Raw genomic sequence first — 20113 nt, forward strand, 5'->3', positions numbered from 1 at the left:
TGTAAAATGTTCTTTCAAAGTCCGATGAATAAATTTATCACATTCGGTTTTCATTTCAGTGGCGGTGTACCAAGGAGAAGTGCTCAGACTGATCAAGATTTCAAGAGCTGAAATGGGTGCTTACATGTGCATTGCGACGAATGGAGTACCTCCAACAGTCAGTAAACGAATCATAGTTAACGTTCACTGTAAGTGTTCAAGGTTGAGATTAACGAACGTTTAACAGTGGTTATGATGTTCTTTTCAGTCCATCCTGTGATTCACGTTCCAAATCAATTAGTGGGCTCTCCAATCGGAACCGACGTTTCATTGGAGTGCCACATCGAAGCCTTTCCCAAATCTATCAATTACTGGATCAGGGATACAGGTGAGGAAAATTAAAATGAATACTCGACTGACTGAAATTATCTTCTCGAATTTAATCAAGTTCAAGGGAAAATATTCGTACAAATGTACTGAACGAATAAATAGCTGTGAATAAATATCCTTCAAATAATTGCTTTATAATTAAAAAAGATGGATTTCTCTCAGTGTAAATTAATATTTCCAATCGAACCACCAAACATTTCCAATTCGGATCGGTTATTCTTTCATTTACGTGAGTCACGTGATCTGTCTGCGGGCGGTCGGCTACGTTGATGAACAAATTCATTGGGCCAACGTGTCAAGTTCATCGGGGGGATGAATATCTTTCATTGAGTTGATGTACTGTGTATATTCCTATGATGAACTGTTAATCCAAAAGCCGAGTTAGCACTAAAAACGTCAACGAACGCCTGTTCATTGGGACAACGAAAAAGTACGTAACATGAATTTCAACTAAAACGAATTTGTTCGTTGGCATAATGAAAAGTACATTGTATCAACGTACGGAAGGTCGATGAACGGCATTCATTGATATTAGGAACAATATTTCTTTCAGTGTGCGCAATGCATTAAAGGCGGCAGGGAATAAAAAAAATTAAAGAACACTACAGAATCATATAACACCTTGTACAGACTGACACATTAGCTATAGGAAAACCCAAAATGATGATGCATTCAATAAAAGTTTCACTTTTCAAAGAATGAGGAGAACATTGACGAGAAGTCAGGAGCGTTTGAGCGTAGGTTCATTCATACGTCCATTGCACCCTTGGAGACTAGGGATATACCTCTACAATGTGGAAAACTCAAATGAAATAAATTCATTATTTTTGTTACTGTACATATTCATGGAAAATCCCGAAAGATGTCCAATTTAAATTTTAAATTTTCATTGTTCATCGTGAAAAGCGAACCCTTCCTTCAACACACTTCAAAAGGCAGGTATATCCCCTAATTTTTCAAAAAGTTAATGAATTTATTTTATTTGGCTTTTCCACACTGTATAAAACTGACAAAAGACTGAGAGCGAAGTCCTAGAGATCTATAGTATCTGCTGAAATTTATGATATTAATAATCAAAAAGTGAAAATGAAAAATTTCCAACATTAGTAGAATAAAAAACTTTTTAAAATATTGTCTATGGGTGAAAAATTCTCTTTAATGCCAAGCCCATCAATGAAGCTGTTTAAAGTTCAAATGAACATGAGATTAATTGTTAATGTGTCATATTAATAATCCATTCGTCAATTAGTACATTCATAATAAGCCAAACGAACACACACACACATTAAAATATCCAAATGAATGCACTCTCGAGCTGTCCAGCTTCATTAGGCGATATACGCGATACGTTGAAGTCAGGAAAGCTAAAATTGGTATTCATATATGTAATTTGTTTTCCTACATTTCGCATAAACTTTCAAAAGCGTTATTTCACAATCATATCGTAAATTTCGGTTTGATCGATCATTTGGGAGATTATGAGAAAATAGAATATTCTACGTATTATGCCAAACTCTAATCAATTATTATACTTTACCAATATGAAAACATAGATTTACGTGATACTCTAAAAAAAAACTTCATTTATCACTTTATTGGAGAAAAAGAAAGAATATAAAGATAACAAATGCAAGCATAGAAGGTTCGATTTTGTTGGGGTAACGTAACGTCACAACTTTACTTTGAGTTTCAAGATAGAGGATTTGTTGAGGACTCAAGGGTTATGACTGAAAGGCAGATCGTGTGTAAATGCACTTTATTTCTAAAACTAACAACTATTTATAATATAACGTCAAGAGCAAGCGTAAATATGATGACAATAGATTTATTGATACAATACCAATTCCACAGTTCACCGGAAATATGAAAGTAACTTGGTATTTCTCTGGTGAACGTACTTCGAACGGAAATGAAAATGCTGATTTTATAAACAAATTGAAGACACACATCCTTCAATCTACGTTTGATTGAGAAATATGAAATACCTTCTGAAATTATTTTGTATGAATTCTATTAGAAAATTATGATATGAATAGGATTTTCGGTACGTTTCATACAGATTTTCTCCCTTTCGATATACGTCGTTGAATCGGCACCAAATAATGGAAGAAGAACATTCAAATTTGTCTATTTCGGATAAAATAGATCTCATCATTCAAATTCACAATTTTCTAAACATAAATACGGTACTGCATCTTTTTGCCATCAACTTGACTTCCAACGAAAATTCCTCCTTCATAAGCTACGTTTGCACGATGCGCAATTCCCTCGCGAAATTATTTCGCGAGAGAATTGCGCTTAGTGCACACTTTTCTCCTATTTGTGTTATTGTGTTGAGTCAGAGCTCAGTCGGTTTTTTCTGCGCGCGCGTCAAAAGTTTTCGCTCATCAAGTTTTGCTTAGTGTAAACGGGGTCTCCATAATGCTCAGGGGATTGTGGTTTTTGTATCTTTTCTGCCATGAGGTTGGTTCCATATTGACTTTTTACAAAAAATAATTGTGTCCTCTACCATCCTCGAGGCTGGCTATTTTTCTTCTATCTACTTTAGCTCAAAAATAACATTGATATGACGAAAATGTGGCTGGAGGAACTAGACAAGTTTTATCTTGGTTGCGAAACTAGAACTGAAGGCGACTCGCTCGATGGCTCTCCACACTCGCGCAATTTTTCGCGCTGAATTGCGCTTTGTTTTGGGTTGTTCGAAATTTCCTCGAAGCGAGGAAGTTTTGCCTGAGTGGCTTTCGCGAAAAATTTTCGCTGATGTAAACGCTGCTTTAATTCTTTTTGCATTCCAAGTCGACGGCCAAACCGAATATTCACGGTTTCAAGGTCATGCTCAATATTTAGTGGGACCAGCTCGGCGTAGTGTATTATGAGTTGTTAAAACCGACTGAAACATTCACAGACAATCGTTGTCGAACGCAATTAACGCATTTGAGCCGAGCATTGAAAGACAAACGACCGTAATACAACGAGAGACATGATAAAGTGATTTTAGTGCATGACAATGCTCGACACCATGTTGCGAAAGAGGTCAAAACATACTTGAAAACGTTGAAATGGGATGTCCTACCCCACCTGCCGTATTCTCCAGACGTTGCTCTCTCGGACTATCACTTGTTTCGATCAATAACACACGGCCTGGCTGACCAGCACTTCCGGTCTTATGAAGAAGTGAAAAATTGGATCGATTCGTGGATCACTTCAAAAAATTACAAGTTTTTTCAACCCGGAATCGTACGAAGCTGGGAGAAAGTAGTGGCCAGGGATGGATAATACTTTGAATCATAACTGTATAACCAGTTTTTCATAATGAAGCCTCGACTTTCGGAAAAAAAATGGCGGAAGCAAAGTTTATAATAAATTACCGCTAGTTCGGCTTTCCCTATTATTATCGAATGACTGGTAACCAAAATTGGGGAACATTACAATTTTTCTCTGTCGTTCAACCCTCACAGAGAAAGCTTTGACGTTATGCTAAAACCCTGCTGAAATCTGTAAGCATCTGTGGGGCCCCCTACAATTCCGGACGTGACGTATTAACTATCGAAAGGATGAAATTAAGCATCGATTTCATTAATCATGTGGGCCGGAAATCGAATGCGAATATACCCAATATTGCTATCAGGCTTGATACACGCCACTCCTGCCTGTATATAAATTAATGTTTATCGCTATCTGAGGCTGTATCTCAAATAGCTTGACCAAAACTTATTTTCGGCTGATAGATGCAGCTCCAGATTATTTTATGGTGTCGGTTATGCACTCCAACTGATTAAACTATGGGTATATGAAATCAAGACATAGCGAATTGAAGTTCAATTCGGAACTATTGAATTTCTTGTTTTGTCGTATTACAACCTCATTCATTATTCCATTAACACTCTCTAATGGCTCTGCTACTAGTCTTATGACCTCAGTTTTGATTCCGAAGAGGTCATGCGTACTCTCTCTAATTTCGTAGAAACTGAATATACAAGGTGTTCCCAAATTGGGGGTACAAACAAAAATGACAGATTCTTTGGATTATTTCAAGAGAAAAAAGTCCTCCAAATATGATAGTTAAAGTTTGATTCTTTTTCAAGTTGCTTCTCATAGCACATTCCCTAAACAAGATATTTGATTTAAATTTGCCATATATTCATTCCGATTTAAAGATTTCATCATGTGATATGCTGATTTTGAATGCAAATCTACAAGGTGGTATTTTTTTTTTTGGACTAGTGTCCTATTTTTCCTCCAGAACTTTTTTTGGGAAGCCACTGGTAGTTAAATGAATTTGAAAGAGGTCGAATTATTGGTCTACGGGAGACGGGGTTGTCATTTCGAGAAATCGCTGACCGTACGAACAGAAATCCAACTACTGTTATGAGATGTTGTCAAGCGTGGTTTGATAATGCCCAAAATCGAAGAAGACTAGGCACCCGACATCGAAAGGGCACGAATGAAGTTCAAGATCGACGTCTAAGACTTATGTCCATTAGAGACCGATTTGCGACAACTCCATCTTTAGCTGATGAGTGGTAAGGAGAACAAGGCCATCCCGTAACTGTCCTTACGGTTTACCACCGGATAAGATCTTTTAGACTGCAGCATTATCGACTTCATTTTGTGTTACCTCTGACGGTTGAGTATCGCCGGCAACGATTACTGTGGTGCAGAGAACGTTAACATTGGAATGTGGAATGGCATTAGGTCTTATCTAATGAATCTCGATTCTCCTTGGGTGCACATGATGGCCCAAGAAGGGTTAGACGATGTCGGGAAGAAAGACGTGAACCTCAGTTTGATATTGAGCGTCATGTACACCGGACAGTAGGCGTTATGGGTGTTATTGCACATGCAAGTAGGTCACCTTTAGTCTTTATTCGTGGTAACATGGCAGCGCTTCGTTACCTTCAAGAAATAATGGAGCAATATATTCTTCCTTACCTCAACCGGCTCGAGAATCCAATATTTCAGCAAGATAATGCCCTACCTAATGTTGCCAGAGTGTAAGCCCTTCGGATGTTGCAGTTTCTTTGTCAGTTAGTATATTTTCCAACACGAAGTTCTAGTTCTACTTATATCTTCGAAGTTGTGAATGTTTGAAATTTTTTTTTGTATTTCAAAACGGTTCACCCATGGTGCGTTTCCCATCGCTAGATATTCATTAATTTTTTCATTATAATTTCATATTTCTTTCTTATACGTGCCGAAATATTTTGTATTAAGAGGAAAAATGGTAAACCATAGTGAAAAATATGCAGTATTTCTAATGAAAAATCATTGAATTAAGAATAAAATCTAATGAGATACAAAAGTAATGTCTTCATTGGAGTAGATATACTATTCCGCATTAGTAATATAGTGGAATATCCATTTGGGTCTAGACAGCTTTCCTTCATTGTATGCTACGTCCAAAAAATATATTATAGCTCATTTAACAATTCGAGATTGTCTTGACCCATTCCAGATTCGAACTTTCAAACTCATAAACATAAATCTCAACTTCCAACTTAAGAAGTACTCCCATTATCATTCATTTTCTCAGAACTAACCCGAGACCCCCAAGAATTAAGCAAAACTCTAAAAGACTTCATTTCTAGTGCGGTTTCGAAGTTTTGCAATCGAAGCAGAATTAAGAATTCCTGAGAAAAAAAAATTGGACGTGTCATATTATTGAAAAGGTTTATGATTTCACATTCGTCTTATACTCCGCCTAAATTGACCATCTCAAACCATCAAACCACGAAGTTGCATCAAAATTTATCGAGATCTCAAAATTTATGGGATTGTTTGCATAAAATTACTAAATCCCTCAACCTGTGAGCTGCTCATTATTAGAGTTTCAAGAAAAAAAGTGTGTTTGACCCCATAGTTCTCTCATGTGATTTTCAAAGGTGCAATTGGCGCATAGATGACGAGCGCTCAAAAGCTCCTAACATACACTCAAATTATCAACCCAATCAGATTCGTTGTCAGGGAGGTATTAGGTATTTCTCCAATTTCAATTAGTCTTTGCAATTATTGTGAATTTGGATCTTTTTAAATCATTTTTATTTTCGCAGGAGAGATGGTAGTTAGCAGCTACAAGTACGATGTTCAGACAACGAGTAAGTCGCCGTTCGAGGTGAAAATGATTTTGAAAATACGGAACCTGCAGAAAGAGGATGCTGGTTCATACAGATGCATCGCTAAGAATTCTTTAGGTGAAGTTGAAAGTAATATAAGACTGTATGGTAAGTCATATTTCATTACAAGTACTTTACGTGACATTTCGTTTTATTATCGTTTTCGATTAATGAAACTGTGTGAGCTGAGCTTCGGGTAATGGTGGGACAGCTGATAGAGAACTGTCTATACAAATATCTTTTGAACTACATGGGTAAAGGTACGTTTTCCTCGGACAGTTCAGCCAACCGTCGCGTTTCGACGACATTATCTAACCAATCACAATTCTAGCAATGCCGTAGTTGGGCGGAGCTATGCGATTGGTCAAATAAAGTCGTAGAGACGCGGCGGTCGACGGAAACTGTCCGAGGAACACGTACCGTTAGACAGCTGTCAGCATTGTGAATGCAGGTAGAAACAGCTGAACGAATAGTGTGCAAATTTTCGGGGTTCACCAACCTAAGTAGCTAAGAACCACTCGTAGGGGAAATTCTGTCTTGGATACTCATGAGGTATCAGCCAAGGCTTCTAAGGGAGGTCGATCTCCTTGGGTTTGTAAGTTTGTAGGGTTAAGAACAAAAGATTTATGTGGTCGCAGTTCCTCAAAAGGCTGACTGGGCCTTAATGATCCTGATTCAAAAACGTTATGTGACCTTTACAGTTTTCGCTCAAAAATACCAGGCAGCATCCTAATAGAAAAATTGTCAGCGGTTAATTTTTTGAATTTTTCGTATTTTTTAGAATATGATCTTCTTGACAAATAAATGGGTCCAATTCAATCAGTTGATGAGTTGTCGAGATACAGGGTGCCGAAGTTGTAAAATGACATTTCTTTAAAGTAATATTTATCGTAGGAAAACATTTTGAATAAAACACTTTTACGAGACAAATATTGCTTACCCATAAGATAATAATTTTAGTTTGGTTTTCAATAAAAATTGATGAATCAACCATTATTCAAAATGAAATTCGTTTAGTTCATAATTCACACTGTAATTGAAAAAGTCATTACTCTTAGTTCGAGTATACTATTATAATGTCAAACAGTATTTTGGCTTCGCTATGAGTAGTTTTTGAGATACACAGGGTAGTATATTAAGAGGGGTGACCGAAATTACTCAAGTTGTCAAAAAGTTATAGGTCTACAATAAAAATTTCATACAGAATAGCGGTAAAAAACACATTGGCGTTTACTTATTATTATTTTGTCATAGTACAATGAAAGACATTGTGTAGGGAGTCCCAAATTCGATGCTCACTGAGACCATCCCAAGCACAATAAGACTTACACCCAGTTGCAGGAACGTTCATTAAAATTCAATGCCGCATTAAAATTTTAATCCTCCATTAAAGGGTGCGGATAGCCAATAGGATCCTCCAACTGGAGGATTACAATTTTAATGGCGGCCTTAAATATAATGAACGTTCCTGCAACTGGGTGGGGAATAAATATTCAAGGAACCAGATCTCTTTTTTCGAAATATTAAGGTAACAGAAAACAGATCATGGATATCTTGATACCCATCTCAAGTCACAGGTCGTTTCTGGAAAATGACTGTTTCAAATATTTCAATCAACCGGAAACAATTTTCCATTAGGCTGCTTCCTACTCCATTATCTAAATTCCACCCACATAGATACCAATTTCAAGTCCAAGTGAATCGTATTTCCACAGAAACATCAATAACCACTTCTCACGCTGCAAGATGAACGTCGACAGATAGAAATATTAAGCACCTGACGAAGATTTTGCATCACTCATGTATTACAATGTGTTTCTTGAGACGTTCATGCGATTCCAGCCTATATAAATCACTATTATCCGGCTTCATTCTGAACAAACTGGTTTTTATGGCTCATATTTCTTTGGGAGTGACATATTTCTGTCTACCTTATTCAAATATTCGCTGTGATATCTCTTCTCAGAATGAACTGATTGATATCCTCCTTATACCCGATATATCGAATAGAATATGCGATGCTTAAGGATGATATACTTTTCAAAAGTCATTGAATCGTCTGAAATTTGAGAAGACGTTTGGAATATTTGGTCTGAAGTTCTTAATGCTATGTACTGAGGGATAGATAGACACACATACTCAAAGTCTCAAAATATAGAGATATTGAAAATAGTGTATACTTTTCCAAATTATAGGGATCTGAAAAAAATGTATATTATAATCGGCTCTATCTACATACAGGGTGTTATCAAATAAGTGCAAAAAGTGAATAATATCGTGCATAAAATCTTCAAGTTTTCAAAAAACCCACTGATTTTTACTTCACTCTACGGTCATTCAAAATTATTTTGTGAGCTTTATTAATTTTTTCTTCGGTAACAGCCTCTTTTGGGCGTCCACTGCGTTCGCCGTCTTCGGTGCTCATTTCACCACGTTTAAACTTAACATACCAATCAATGATGTTTGATTTTCCTGGTGCAGACCCCGGAAACTCTTCATCAAGCCAAGATTTTGCTTCAACTGCGTTTTTACCTTCAAAAAGCAATATTTCGTCAGCACACGAAATTCTTCTTTTTTTTTCATCTTTTTTTCAAATAGCAAAAGTAGCTACACTCAGAACGCAAACTAATGGTCTAACTACATACTATCAAATTTTGACAAGTATCTTTTGAAGGTTGGTACTAACTAAATATCATATGGATTTAATACTAGCACCGCCATCTGTGCATAAGACCGGGGACTTTTCAATTGGCCTAATGGTACCATCAATAGCCATCGGTTTACATCAACAGCATATCAAATTTTCAAATCGTTTTTTTTGCGTCTCCCTTTAAATCCTGAAAATGGCCATAATGTGAAATATCCACTATTCGGTCATTTGCCCTTAATATCAACATGAATTTTAGTTATATCCGGGTTACGCCATAACTTCAGATTAAGTGACAAAATTGATACATAATGGATTATTTATTGATGATCATATTTTATCGCCGCTTTCAAATTGATTGCCTATTGTCGTCACTTATATGATGGCCCATAAATGGCATCCAGTGCTGAGATTTTCTAATTCCATATCAATAATTCGTGATTAGAACCTCCTAACTATAGAGCCTTGGGGATATTATTGTATAGAACAGGCCAATTGCAAAGTCCCCGATCTACCATAGTAAAACCAATTTTTTTGGCAAAATTTGATTTTATTATTCAACATAGTTGCCTTCGAGGACGATACAGCGATTATAGCGATCTTCCAACTTTTCGATACCATTTTTGTAGTACGATTTGTCTTTCGCTTCAAAATAGGCCTCAGTTTCGGCGATTACTTCTTCATTGGTGCAAAATTTCTTTCCAGCGAGCATTCTTTTGAGGTCTGAGAACAGGAAAAAGTCGCTGGGGGCCAGATCTGGCGAATAGGGTGGATGCAGAAGCAATTCAAAGCCCAATTCATGCAATTTTGTCATTGTTTTCATTGATTTGTGACACGGCGCATTGTCTTGACCCCCCTTTTTTTCTTCAAATGGGGTCGTTTTTTAACGATTTCATCGTTTAAAGGGTCCAATAACGCTATATAATAATCGCTGCTGATAATATGGCCCTTTTGGAGGTAATCAATGAATATTATACCTTGCACATCCCAAAATACTGATGCCATAACCTTGCCAGCTGACTGTTGTACTTTTCCTCGCTTTGGATTCGGTTCATCGTGTGCAGTCCACTCAGCTGAGTGTTGATTGGACTCCGGAGTGAAATGATGGAGCCATGTTACATCCATTGTCGCATATCGACGCAAAAATTCAGGTTTATTGCACTTAAACAGCTTAAAACACTGCTCAGAATCATCAACATGTTGTAGCTTTTGATCAATTGTGAGATCGCGCGGCACCCATTTTGCACACAGCTTTCTCATGTACAAATATTCATGAATGAATGATGTTCACGTTCAGATGATATCTTCACAATGTCTACTATCTCGATCAACTTCTCTTTACTGTCATTCAAAATTATTTTGTGAACTTTTTTGATTTTTTCGTCGATGACAGCCTCTTTTGGGCGTCCACTGCGTTCGCCGTCTAACACGTGAATCTGTTGGAAAAGACAGTGTAAAATCTTAGTGACCCTTTTTTTGTTCGCCAGTGCGGATTCAGGGATCAACATTATACAGGGTGTTTCCTAAACATGCGGCAAAAATTCAGGGGGTTGTTCCTTGGACTATTCTAAGAATATTTTGTCCTTTGATGATTTTTGAAAAACCTATTTGTTTCGAAGATATAGGGGAAACAAAATTTCAGATAATAACATTTTATTATGAAAAATTACATGAAAATTCAACTCAACCTACAAAAACTGTTGAAAATGACCACCTCTAGCCAGCATACAAGCATCCAATCTTCTCCTCATTGACTGCCGAACCCTTTCAAAAACACCAGGATCATTTCTTATTAAGTTACACCCAGCAATGATCCGATTTCGCAAGTCTTCCACATTTTCTACTGGAGTGGTATAAACTAATGATTTTAGATGGCCCCATAGGAAATAATCTAAGGGGTTTAAGTCCGGGGAACGAGCAGGCCATAAATGAGGTCCACCTCTTCCAATCCAGCGATCTCCGTATGTTAATGTTAAAAACTCACGAGCAACCAAACTAAAATGCGCTGGTGCACCATCGTGCATAAACCACATTGCATGTCTTATTGCCAATGGTACATCCTCCAAAAACAGAGGTAACGTTTGTTCTAAAAAGTTGCGATACACGTCCCCGGTAAGTCTTTCTGGTAAAAATATCGGCCCTATTAGGCAGTCACCCACAATGCCAACCCAAACATTCAATGAGAACTGATGTTGAAAACGATCTTCAATTACCTCATGTGGATTTTCGTCGGCCCATACATGGTTGTTATGAACATTTCTTATTGCATTTCTTGAGAAATTCGCTTCATCGGTAAAAAGAATCAGCGTCAGTAATTGAGGAATTTGAACTAATGTGGTTAAAAGCCATTGACAAAATGCAATACGTGGGGGGAAATCAGTAGGAATAAGTGCCTGAACGCGTTGCATATGGTATGGGTATAACAAATTGTCTTTAAGAATTTTCCAAACAGTCTTATTACTCACATTCAAAGTATTGGAAATTTTTCGAGTAGAAGTACTAGGGTCTTCTTCGATCATGTCCAGCACATTCTCTTCCAGTTCTACCGTTCTTACTGTGTTTGGTTTTCCTGGTCCCCCCATTTTTTTCAATGCGCCTGTTTCATGCAGACGTTGATGAATATTTTGAAACAATTTTCTGTCAGGAATATTACGCCCAGGAAATCGTTCAATGTACAACCTCCTAGCTTTTAATGAATTTCCATCAGCAAGTCCATAAATGAAATGCATGTCAGTCATCTCGGTGTTTGTATAGCGATTCATAATAGTCAAAGATAAAATGTTAATTGCTAATACATCACAAAACGAATTCAAATGAAAACCGTGTTTAATCTGTATTCCTTTACCATCTACACTTATCAATTTTTAGTCAAAAAACTGGCCGTTTTTAGTAATTGGAATGTTGTTAAACAAATTTAAAAATAAATTGTACCTACTTAGTAAACACAGTGCGGTACGCATTTTTATTTAAACTATTATTAATTTTAAAAATATGAAAAATGTTGTTCGCCCTGTATCTTCGAAACAAAGAGGTTTTTCAAAAATCATCCAAGGACAAAACATGCTTAAAATAGTCCAAGGAACAACCCCCTGAATTTTTGCCGCATGTTCAGGAAACACCCTGTATATGTTGCAAAAGTTGATGTTAGATCAAAGGCCGTAGGAAGAATGGTTGTCTTTTCAGAGATCAGCGCACGATGCATGTAAAAGTTACCAAGTATACGTATGAATATTTTCAGAAACGGTGTAGAAATTAATTTCAAACTTTTGCTGAATCGAACGAAGAATTCTCACGATTCACCAATTGAAAATATGAAGGTATAAGATCCAATAAAAATTCCGATGATCCGTTCGAATCTTAAATACAATACGTTCGAGGAAACTAATATTTTACACTTCAGAGTCATGCTTCACTATCGAAATATTTCTTTAGAATGCATTCTGATGATATTGAGGATTCCGATTCATATCACGTAGAGATAAAATTGGACATTGCTCTTCCACTGGATAATATTCTACTGAGATATTTTCAGGATATAATTGGAATTTTTGGAGATACTTCGAAAGATGTTCTTTGAAATATGTCAGGATTAGTTTGGGACAGATGATATCTGCAAATATTGAAACTAATTTTCAAATATTTATGGATATAAAGGGTGTTTTTTTTAGAGCTATAGAACTTTAAATTGATATAAAACAACGATGGATTATTTGATTGAAATGAATTTTATTTATCCGCAAGATAATCTTGTGGCATTACATTTTAAATATGATTTCTGGCATATGACCGTCACGGCTGGCTCGGATGTAGTCCAATCTGGACGTCCAATTTTCGATTACTTTTTCCAACATTTGTAGACATATATCGGCAATAACACGGCGAATGTTGTCTTTCAAATGGTCAAGGGTTTGTGGCTTATCCGCATAGACCAATGACTTTACATAGCCCCACAGAAAGTAGTCTAGCGGTGTTAAATCTTGGAGGCAAATTCACAGGTCCAAAACGTGAAATTAGGCGGTCTTTCAATAAGTCGATTGTGGCACGAGATGTGTGACATGTTGGAACCACAGCTCCTGGACATCATGGTTGTTCAATTCAGGAATGAAAAAGTTAGTAATCATGGCTCTATACCGATCACCATTGACTGTAACGTTCTGGCCATCATCGTTTTTGAAGAAGTACGGACCAATGATTCCATCAGCCGATAAAGCGCACCAAACAATCAGTTTTTCTGGATGTAACGGTGTTTCGACATACACTTGAGGATTAGCTTCACTCCAAATGCGGCAGTTTTGTTTGTTGACGTAGCCATTCAACCAGAAGTACGCTTCATCGCTAAACAAAATAAAATGGACGTCGTGCGCGATACGTATTCCGCACATAACCATTATTTTCGAAATAAAATTGCACTATTTGCAAGCGTTGTTCAGGCGTGAGTCTATTCATGATGAATTGCCATACCAAACTGAGAATTAATCACTTAACAGCTGTTAAATCGGTCGCCATCTTGAACAGTAATGTCAACTTAAAGTTATATACCTCGAAAAAAAACACTCGTTATAAAATATATGACTTGCGCATTCGCCATTTCGTTGCTCTTTTTCCTTAGTTGAAAGACTGAAATGTATCTCATATGAATATAGAGACTTTTTTCAGGGATCGCAAAAACGCGCTCAGATAGGTACCACATCACTCAATAAATATAATAAATAATAATTTCTCTCTGAGGCACAAATGGCACTTTCAGTGATATCCACTTTTTTCCCGTTAGTACCAAGCTTTAAAAGATATGTGTCGAAGTTTCTGATATAGGCTTAAATCTGGATCGAGATTAAAGGGATAAGTGACGCTTTATTTGTTGTTGCTTGAAAAATAGATAAAAATGAGTATTTCTATAGATAAAACATTGTTTTTTGATGGGAAAAAAATTGCGAAAACAAAGCAATGGCTTAATAAGTGTTATTCAGACTGTGCCTCTAATTCCGCTCCAGGGAAAAAATGGCTCCAATGAAGAAGTGCCGAGATTGAAGCCTATTTCTAAAGCAGAAACATATCTTTCTACAGAAAAGGTTTTAAAAGTTAGAGGAGCTTTGAAAGTGACCATGTTGACGATTTGCGTTATGAAGTGAATTAAGCCACCAATGTTGACTTGTTTACGCGCAAACTCGAATTTCGGGATGGCTCGAACTGCATAAAATTAAGTATTTCTTACACAAACAGTATCATCTGGCATTTTTTCAGATATTCCTGGTCCTACAAGGCCATACCTCAATGTGGATGAGGAGGACTACAACGACCAAGTGGAATCTGCAGAATTTGATCAAGATGATCTGTCAAATAATTTATTAGAAATAGGGAGACCATCAGTTCTGACCACATCAACGACTCTCCGTGGTCTACACGAAAACAAATTAGGAAACCACGTACCGACAGATCTACCAATGAATAGTTCTTTCCATGTGATGCCAAGTTTACTAATATTCCTGATTTTTTTATTAAAAATATGACAATACCCTGAATTGGTTATTCATAAATAATGACAATAATGTTTGAATACCTTAATTGCTGAAGGTATTATAATAATATTACTGTTTAATGTTCTTATTTCGACTCTCCTAGGTGTGATCCCTCTAGGAAGCTCGAAGAATCATGTTACTGTTTTTTATCTATTTGTTTCAAGGTGTATATAATTTTAATGTAAATTTTATCATTCAAGAAAAAGTCTTTCTGTCGACTTGTCGCAAATCAAACATTCTCTTTCAGATTTTTTTTACATACTTAATCAGATTAAATCTGATACTTTTTACTCAATACTTTTTATCACTTCCTACTACCCAGTATGAACTAGATTAAGTATTCTAATGTACCAGAATATTATTGTAAATAACAGAAATCGAGTCGAACCCTGAAAAAAAATCTATTAGAATAAAATATATAGGTGAAAACTTTATTTTTGAATGGTACCGAAAAACTTGTAATACAGGGCAGAAAGGTCGGATGTTTATCAAAAAATTTTAAATTCATCTTTGCACAAAAAAATTATTATCAATTCGTGATTATAGTATTTTCATTCATCCTTCGTCAAAAAATTCAAGAAACACAATTTCAGATATCTATAATTATTTTTTTGCTCAAAACTTAACACTCAAGTTCTTGATAATAGTTATGTTTTTTTTATAATTCCAAAAGAATTTTTTGGGTATTTGGTATTTGCAATTTAAATTCTCGAATCTTATTCGATTGTCTTCCAGAAAAAGTCTCTACTTTAAAAAAAGTTAGTTCTTTATTGAAAATTAAATTCTAAACATATGTTTCAATCGAAATTACCTATATAAGAAAAAAATGCTTGAATATTATTCTGTTGAAATGAGATTTATAAATCTTTATTTATATCTACTTATTCCTAGGAGGAACTTGTAAATAAAATTATGAGAAATGTAATTTGAATCATATTGAATAAAAAATTATGATGAATATATCGAATTTTTTTAGTTCAATCATAAATACTTACAACACGTATTCTTAGTTCTTCTTGTAGTATAATTGCATTGAAGAATATTTCGATTCTAACTTCCACAATGCGATGTCAAAAGGACTCCCAAAGAAAATTAGTTAATAATTTTAAAATGATGCAAAGAATCAGTCACAGGGTGGTATCCAAGCATCGCTGATCCATAAAACTTACGAAATAAGCATAAAAAAAGGGATTAGAGATAATCCAAAGTAACTGTTATAGTCAATCATTATAGAAAATAAAACTATAATTCAAAAAAATCAAAACAAATACCTAAAAGCACCTCTAAACCGTGAACAAAGTGAAGTCGATTTGGGTGTGCATGATTGCATATAAAAGTATATTAAAATGACAATTTCGCTTTTCTACCAGGTAGGTACCGTATTTTAAATAAAAGCAGTGCGTTTATTAACGACTGACTCAAGACATTAATTGTTAATCGCAAGTTTTGGCCATGTTTGAAACCCCGAATTAGAAAATAGTGATCCCTGAAGATGAACAGTTCTTCACCGATTTCTCAGCTACATTTACCACAAAATGTGTTCTTAATGTAACATTATTAGTCGCTGCCAACTCATCTGGCAGTTTTCCAGCCTGATAACACCTCACCAAAAATGTTACCTTTCTTGGAATCCGTTCAGAACTTTGAAAAAAAGGTTTTAGGTCTTTTAAGTCATTAGAGCGACAATACATGGTGAAAACGATTTTAGAATTGCACTTTCAAGCTTCAGACGAAATTTCATGTCGATCGCCTCACCAGAACCCGAGAAAGTTCAAAAATAATGTTGAAAAAACTCAAAATTTCAGTGATAACAAATCGACCGATTGGAAAATTTGCGTGAATCTTGTTATAGTATATCCAAAGTTACTTGAACTAGTCCATAAAAACGTTTGGCCAGATGTCCCTTTGATCTGGATACTGCGATCCGCTAAATACCGGGGTTTATTTGAAAGTATACTGTTAGGCAATATATTCACTCGCCCAAAAGGAATTTCTGGAAACTTGGACAACCCTTGTTCAATCGAAATATTTTTGCATCCTCCAAGTGACTTTGGATATACTATAACAAGTTCAAGCTTTCGACAAAGTTTTATGATGACCGCCTCATTAGAAGCATAGAAAATTCATTGAAGGATTGGGATTATTTTATTATTAAAAATAAAAAATCAGTAAGTGAGGTTCCAATTATTTTATTACACATAAATAACAATCACATGTATCCTACAACAATTATGGAGTCTTCTTTGGGGAATATTGAATAAAATTCGACTATAATACTTCTACAGCAACAGACAAATTCATGAGGAAAATATAAGGTAAATTTATTTTGTTTTTTTGGTTTCATCCTTTGACTCATCATGTTTCTCTTTATTATCTTCAATTGCAAGATTCTCGGTGTTATTTTCTGGTTCTGCAGAAAAGCCAAATTCATTTTTCCTCCTCTTATCAACTGGATAAATCCATTTTTGATACAAAAATATCAAGAAAATAATATCATCTCGGAAACAACCTAATCTATACATAGTTGGCATCTTGATAACAAATGCAAACATATCATCTATAAAAGTATTCAAAAACTTATATGTTAACATTCTCCATGGAAGATGAGCGACAGACTTAAGTTTATAATTAATAAATAATTGTGGGGTCATCATTATGAATCCAAAAGTTAAAAGGAATCCATACAATAAATTCAAAACGAAGGAATACCATCCTTTGTGCTCCAAATAAAGAAGAGCATAAATGCTATAGCCAACCAAGAGAGGAAAACAAATCCATGACAGATACTTGAAAGCAAGATCATCATATTCTTTTGTACTACTCTCTACATAAGAGCTTTTATTTTTTAAGCTTAGTCGGCCATCCTCAAATTTGACATCAACAACTTTATACACTTTCCATAATTCTATACCAAGCCCTACGAAACAACTTATACGAACAAGTGAATTTGTTTCATTATCCATCACATACAAGAGTACTATTAGTGATTGAAATACATTGAAAAATACAGATCGAACAGAAAGACCTTCAAGAGAGTCCCGCTTATTCCAAAATTGGATATCATTCTTGAATGCCAACAGTTCGAAAATGGAATGTAATATTGATACTGCAATGGTAATACCTAAAAGGTAAGGATTTGTGTCCATAAGTGTTTCCTTTAAGGTGTCTTGTTCTTCATCAGATGTTTCATCTGCGGTTTCACCCCAAAGGTTCCATGATTGTCTCATGCTTTGGGCTACATACATCTGCCACTTGAATAAACTTAATGGTTGATAAATTACTCTTACAGTCAGAGTTTCATTAATAGGTACATAGTCTCTGGCCATATTCCAAAAGTCATTGGCAAACAATACTGGCTTATAGTTTTTCTTATCTTCAGTGAATTCAATAAGCGTATCTAAAGGAGATGGAACTGCCCCATAAGTCCATGCACTTTGATCAGTGATCAAATTTACTGTGAAATTAGGATGCCAATGAGATACAATCTTTCCACTATCAGCTACCGATGCCCCACTTTCTCCTGTCAATAAATTTTTTGTGCCAGGATTTTTGAGTTTTTTATATCTGAAACAAAATATTAATTTTCATTTCAATGGAATCTAGAATGTTCACTTGAAATTGCTTGTTTCAATGAAAATTAAGTAAAAATCTTGTGTCAAGGAAGAAAATAATCAGATCAAATTGTACAGGGTGACCAACACAAAACAGTCCAGCCAGATATTTCCATTAGTATTAGTTTCTCTAAAAAGCTCTGAATCAGATCAACTTTTATCGAGTAGTCGAGTTCCTAAACAAATTTATATCTTTTCATTGATTGAAAGTTGTCTACAATGTAACAAATTAAAAAAATGTTCGAATCTTCCTTCCATTTGTAGAGAGTAGTATTCTTGTGCAATGTTGTCTATTTAATTTTATATTATAAAAAAACACTTCTTGCAGTTGATTAATTTGTTGTTATTGTTGATCTTTTGCTTACACCTGTGTGCTATAAAACTTCCACACTTCCAACAAGATTTTTACATCAAAACAGGCACCAAACAGATTTTTTTTCAAACTATTCATAAATAGAATTGCAAAACCTTCATAATTATGTGTCACTTGACCTTCAATGCCATTTAAAATTCTAGAGGGGCTTGCCACCCTGCTTAAGGGGATGATCATACACCCTCGAATCACAAGATGTACCCCCAAATTTACCTGCCTTGGCATTCAATAAATTCTTACAGAAAAACCCGGCAAGACTGGAAAAGATATAATTTTGAAAAATTCAAAAAATATTTCTCTAATGAAGCAGCTAAAGATAGATGATCCAATAACTCACCTATTTAATTGCTTCTTCATATATAATAAATTATTTTTAGCATAATTAGCAGCCCTAGGATTAGGGTTTTCCCCCATTTTAGTTACATAGGCATGTATGTACAAAGATCCATTATTTTTCAAGTGATTTGTAATAGGAATGTTTTTTTCAATGGTAAATGAACCATCTCCACTGGGTCCACCATTCCAGTCCCCATACTCTATACCTTCCTTGTACCATAACAATTTCTCTGAGGAAAAATTTGTAAAAACATCTTTTTCATCTAAATAAATGTGTAATGTGAGTGCAGTTCCAAATGGATAAATATTTGAAGCAGATATTGTGGATTTTTCTACTCCTGTTGGTGTGGTAGGTTTTCGAAACATGGAAGCTATAAAATAAACTATCATTCCTCTGATAAGAAATGACTTTATTCTAGAAGCGAATAATTCCATTCGGGTTTGTTGCCTTGGCTGATCACCATTTGCATTTTGGGTCTGATTTTCCTGTAAATGGAAAAATTGACGGAAAATTCTTATTAGATTTGAATGAACATTACCACGGTTCCATTTGACAAAGAAACTTCATTATTAGAAACACTAGATTGTTCACTTTGAACCGTTGTTCCGTCTTCTGTTTCACTCATTTCAGGAACAATTTTATAAAGCAAAGATTCAATCAGATGATTTTATTAAATCACTTGACATTCCACTTTTGCCTTGTAGTAACCTCTTACTTTTATGATTCATTCATTAATGTCATTAGATCTACAATCATAGAAAAAAAGCTGTAATAAAATTAATACAAATTTGAATGAAGAATCTTTTCTGAAAAATTTTTAGTTTTAATAGTTATTTCTCCTGTAATACTCATTTCATGACGTTATTGTATAAGTAAAACTTTTTATGGAAAATGCCTACAAATTTTGCATGAATTATATTTTCTTCACTTCCATATTTTATAAGATATTCTATATAAAGCATTTGTTCTGATCTGAGATATATTCACTACGATAGAAAAAGAATTTTTGGTAAACCAAATTTTCCATTTTCTTCAAATTTTCAGTTTATGTTTTGGATATTATAGAATCTATATAAATTTATTGCATCGAATGGTCTTTATCAGAGAATACGAAATATACCATCCGCACTTCAAAATTAGAATGAAA

At 35.1% G+C, this 20113-nt stretch overlaps 2 protein-coding genes across 3 annotated transcripts in view; one reads left to right on the plus strand and one right to left on the minus strand.

The window, feature by feature from the left end:
- LOC123684527 (lachesin-like) overlaps positions 1-15467 on the plus strand; it is a gene marked incomplete at its 5' end in the record, with an annotated part of 37529 nt that extends 22062 nt beyond the window's left edge. Inside the window, 4 exons of the mRNA XM_045623820.1 lie at positions 60-188; positions 248-367; positions 6420-6590; positions 14371-15467. Coding sequence (XP_045479776.1) covers positions 60-188; positions 248-367; positions 6420-6590; positions 14371-14636 — 686 coding nt within the window. The remainder of the gene's footprint in view (positions 1-59; positions 189-247; positions 368-6419; positions 6591-14370) is intronic.
- A 1351-nt stretch (positions 15468-16818) lies between these two features.
- On the minus strand, positions 16819-19697 carry LOC123684368 (cleft lip and palate transmembrane protein 1 homolog). Of its 2 annotated transcripts, none has more exons than XM_045623599.1 (3): positions 19508-19697; positions 18967-19451; positions 16819-18209 (listed from the first exon to the last, which is right to left on the minus strand). In XM_045623599.1, exons 1-3 carry the CDS (start codon positions 19589-19591, stop codon positions 16967-16969), a joined length of 1812 nt encoding a protein of 603 aa, XP_045479555.1. In that variant the 5' UTR covers positions 19592-19697; the 3' UTR covers positions 16819-16966. The 2 variants fall into 2 exon arrangements, with proteins under 2 accessions (XP_045479555.1, XP_045479554.1); XM_045623598.1 differs by having other exon boundaries at positions 19505-19696.
- Between the last annotated feature and the right edge of the window lie 416 nt (positions 19698-20113).

The sequence above is a fragment of the Harmonia axyridis genome, chromosome 7 (assembly GCF_914767665.1).
Source record: "Harmonia axyridis chromosome 7, icHarAxyr1.1, whole genome shotgun sequence".
In the NCBI taxonomy this organism is placed as follows: domain Eukaryota; kingdom Metazoa; phylum Arthropoda; class Insecta; order Coleoptera; family Coccinellidae; genus Harmonia; species Harmonia axyridis.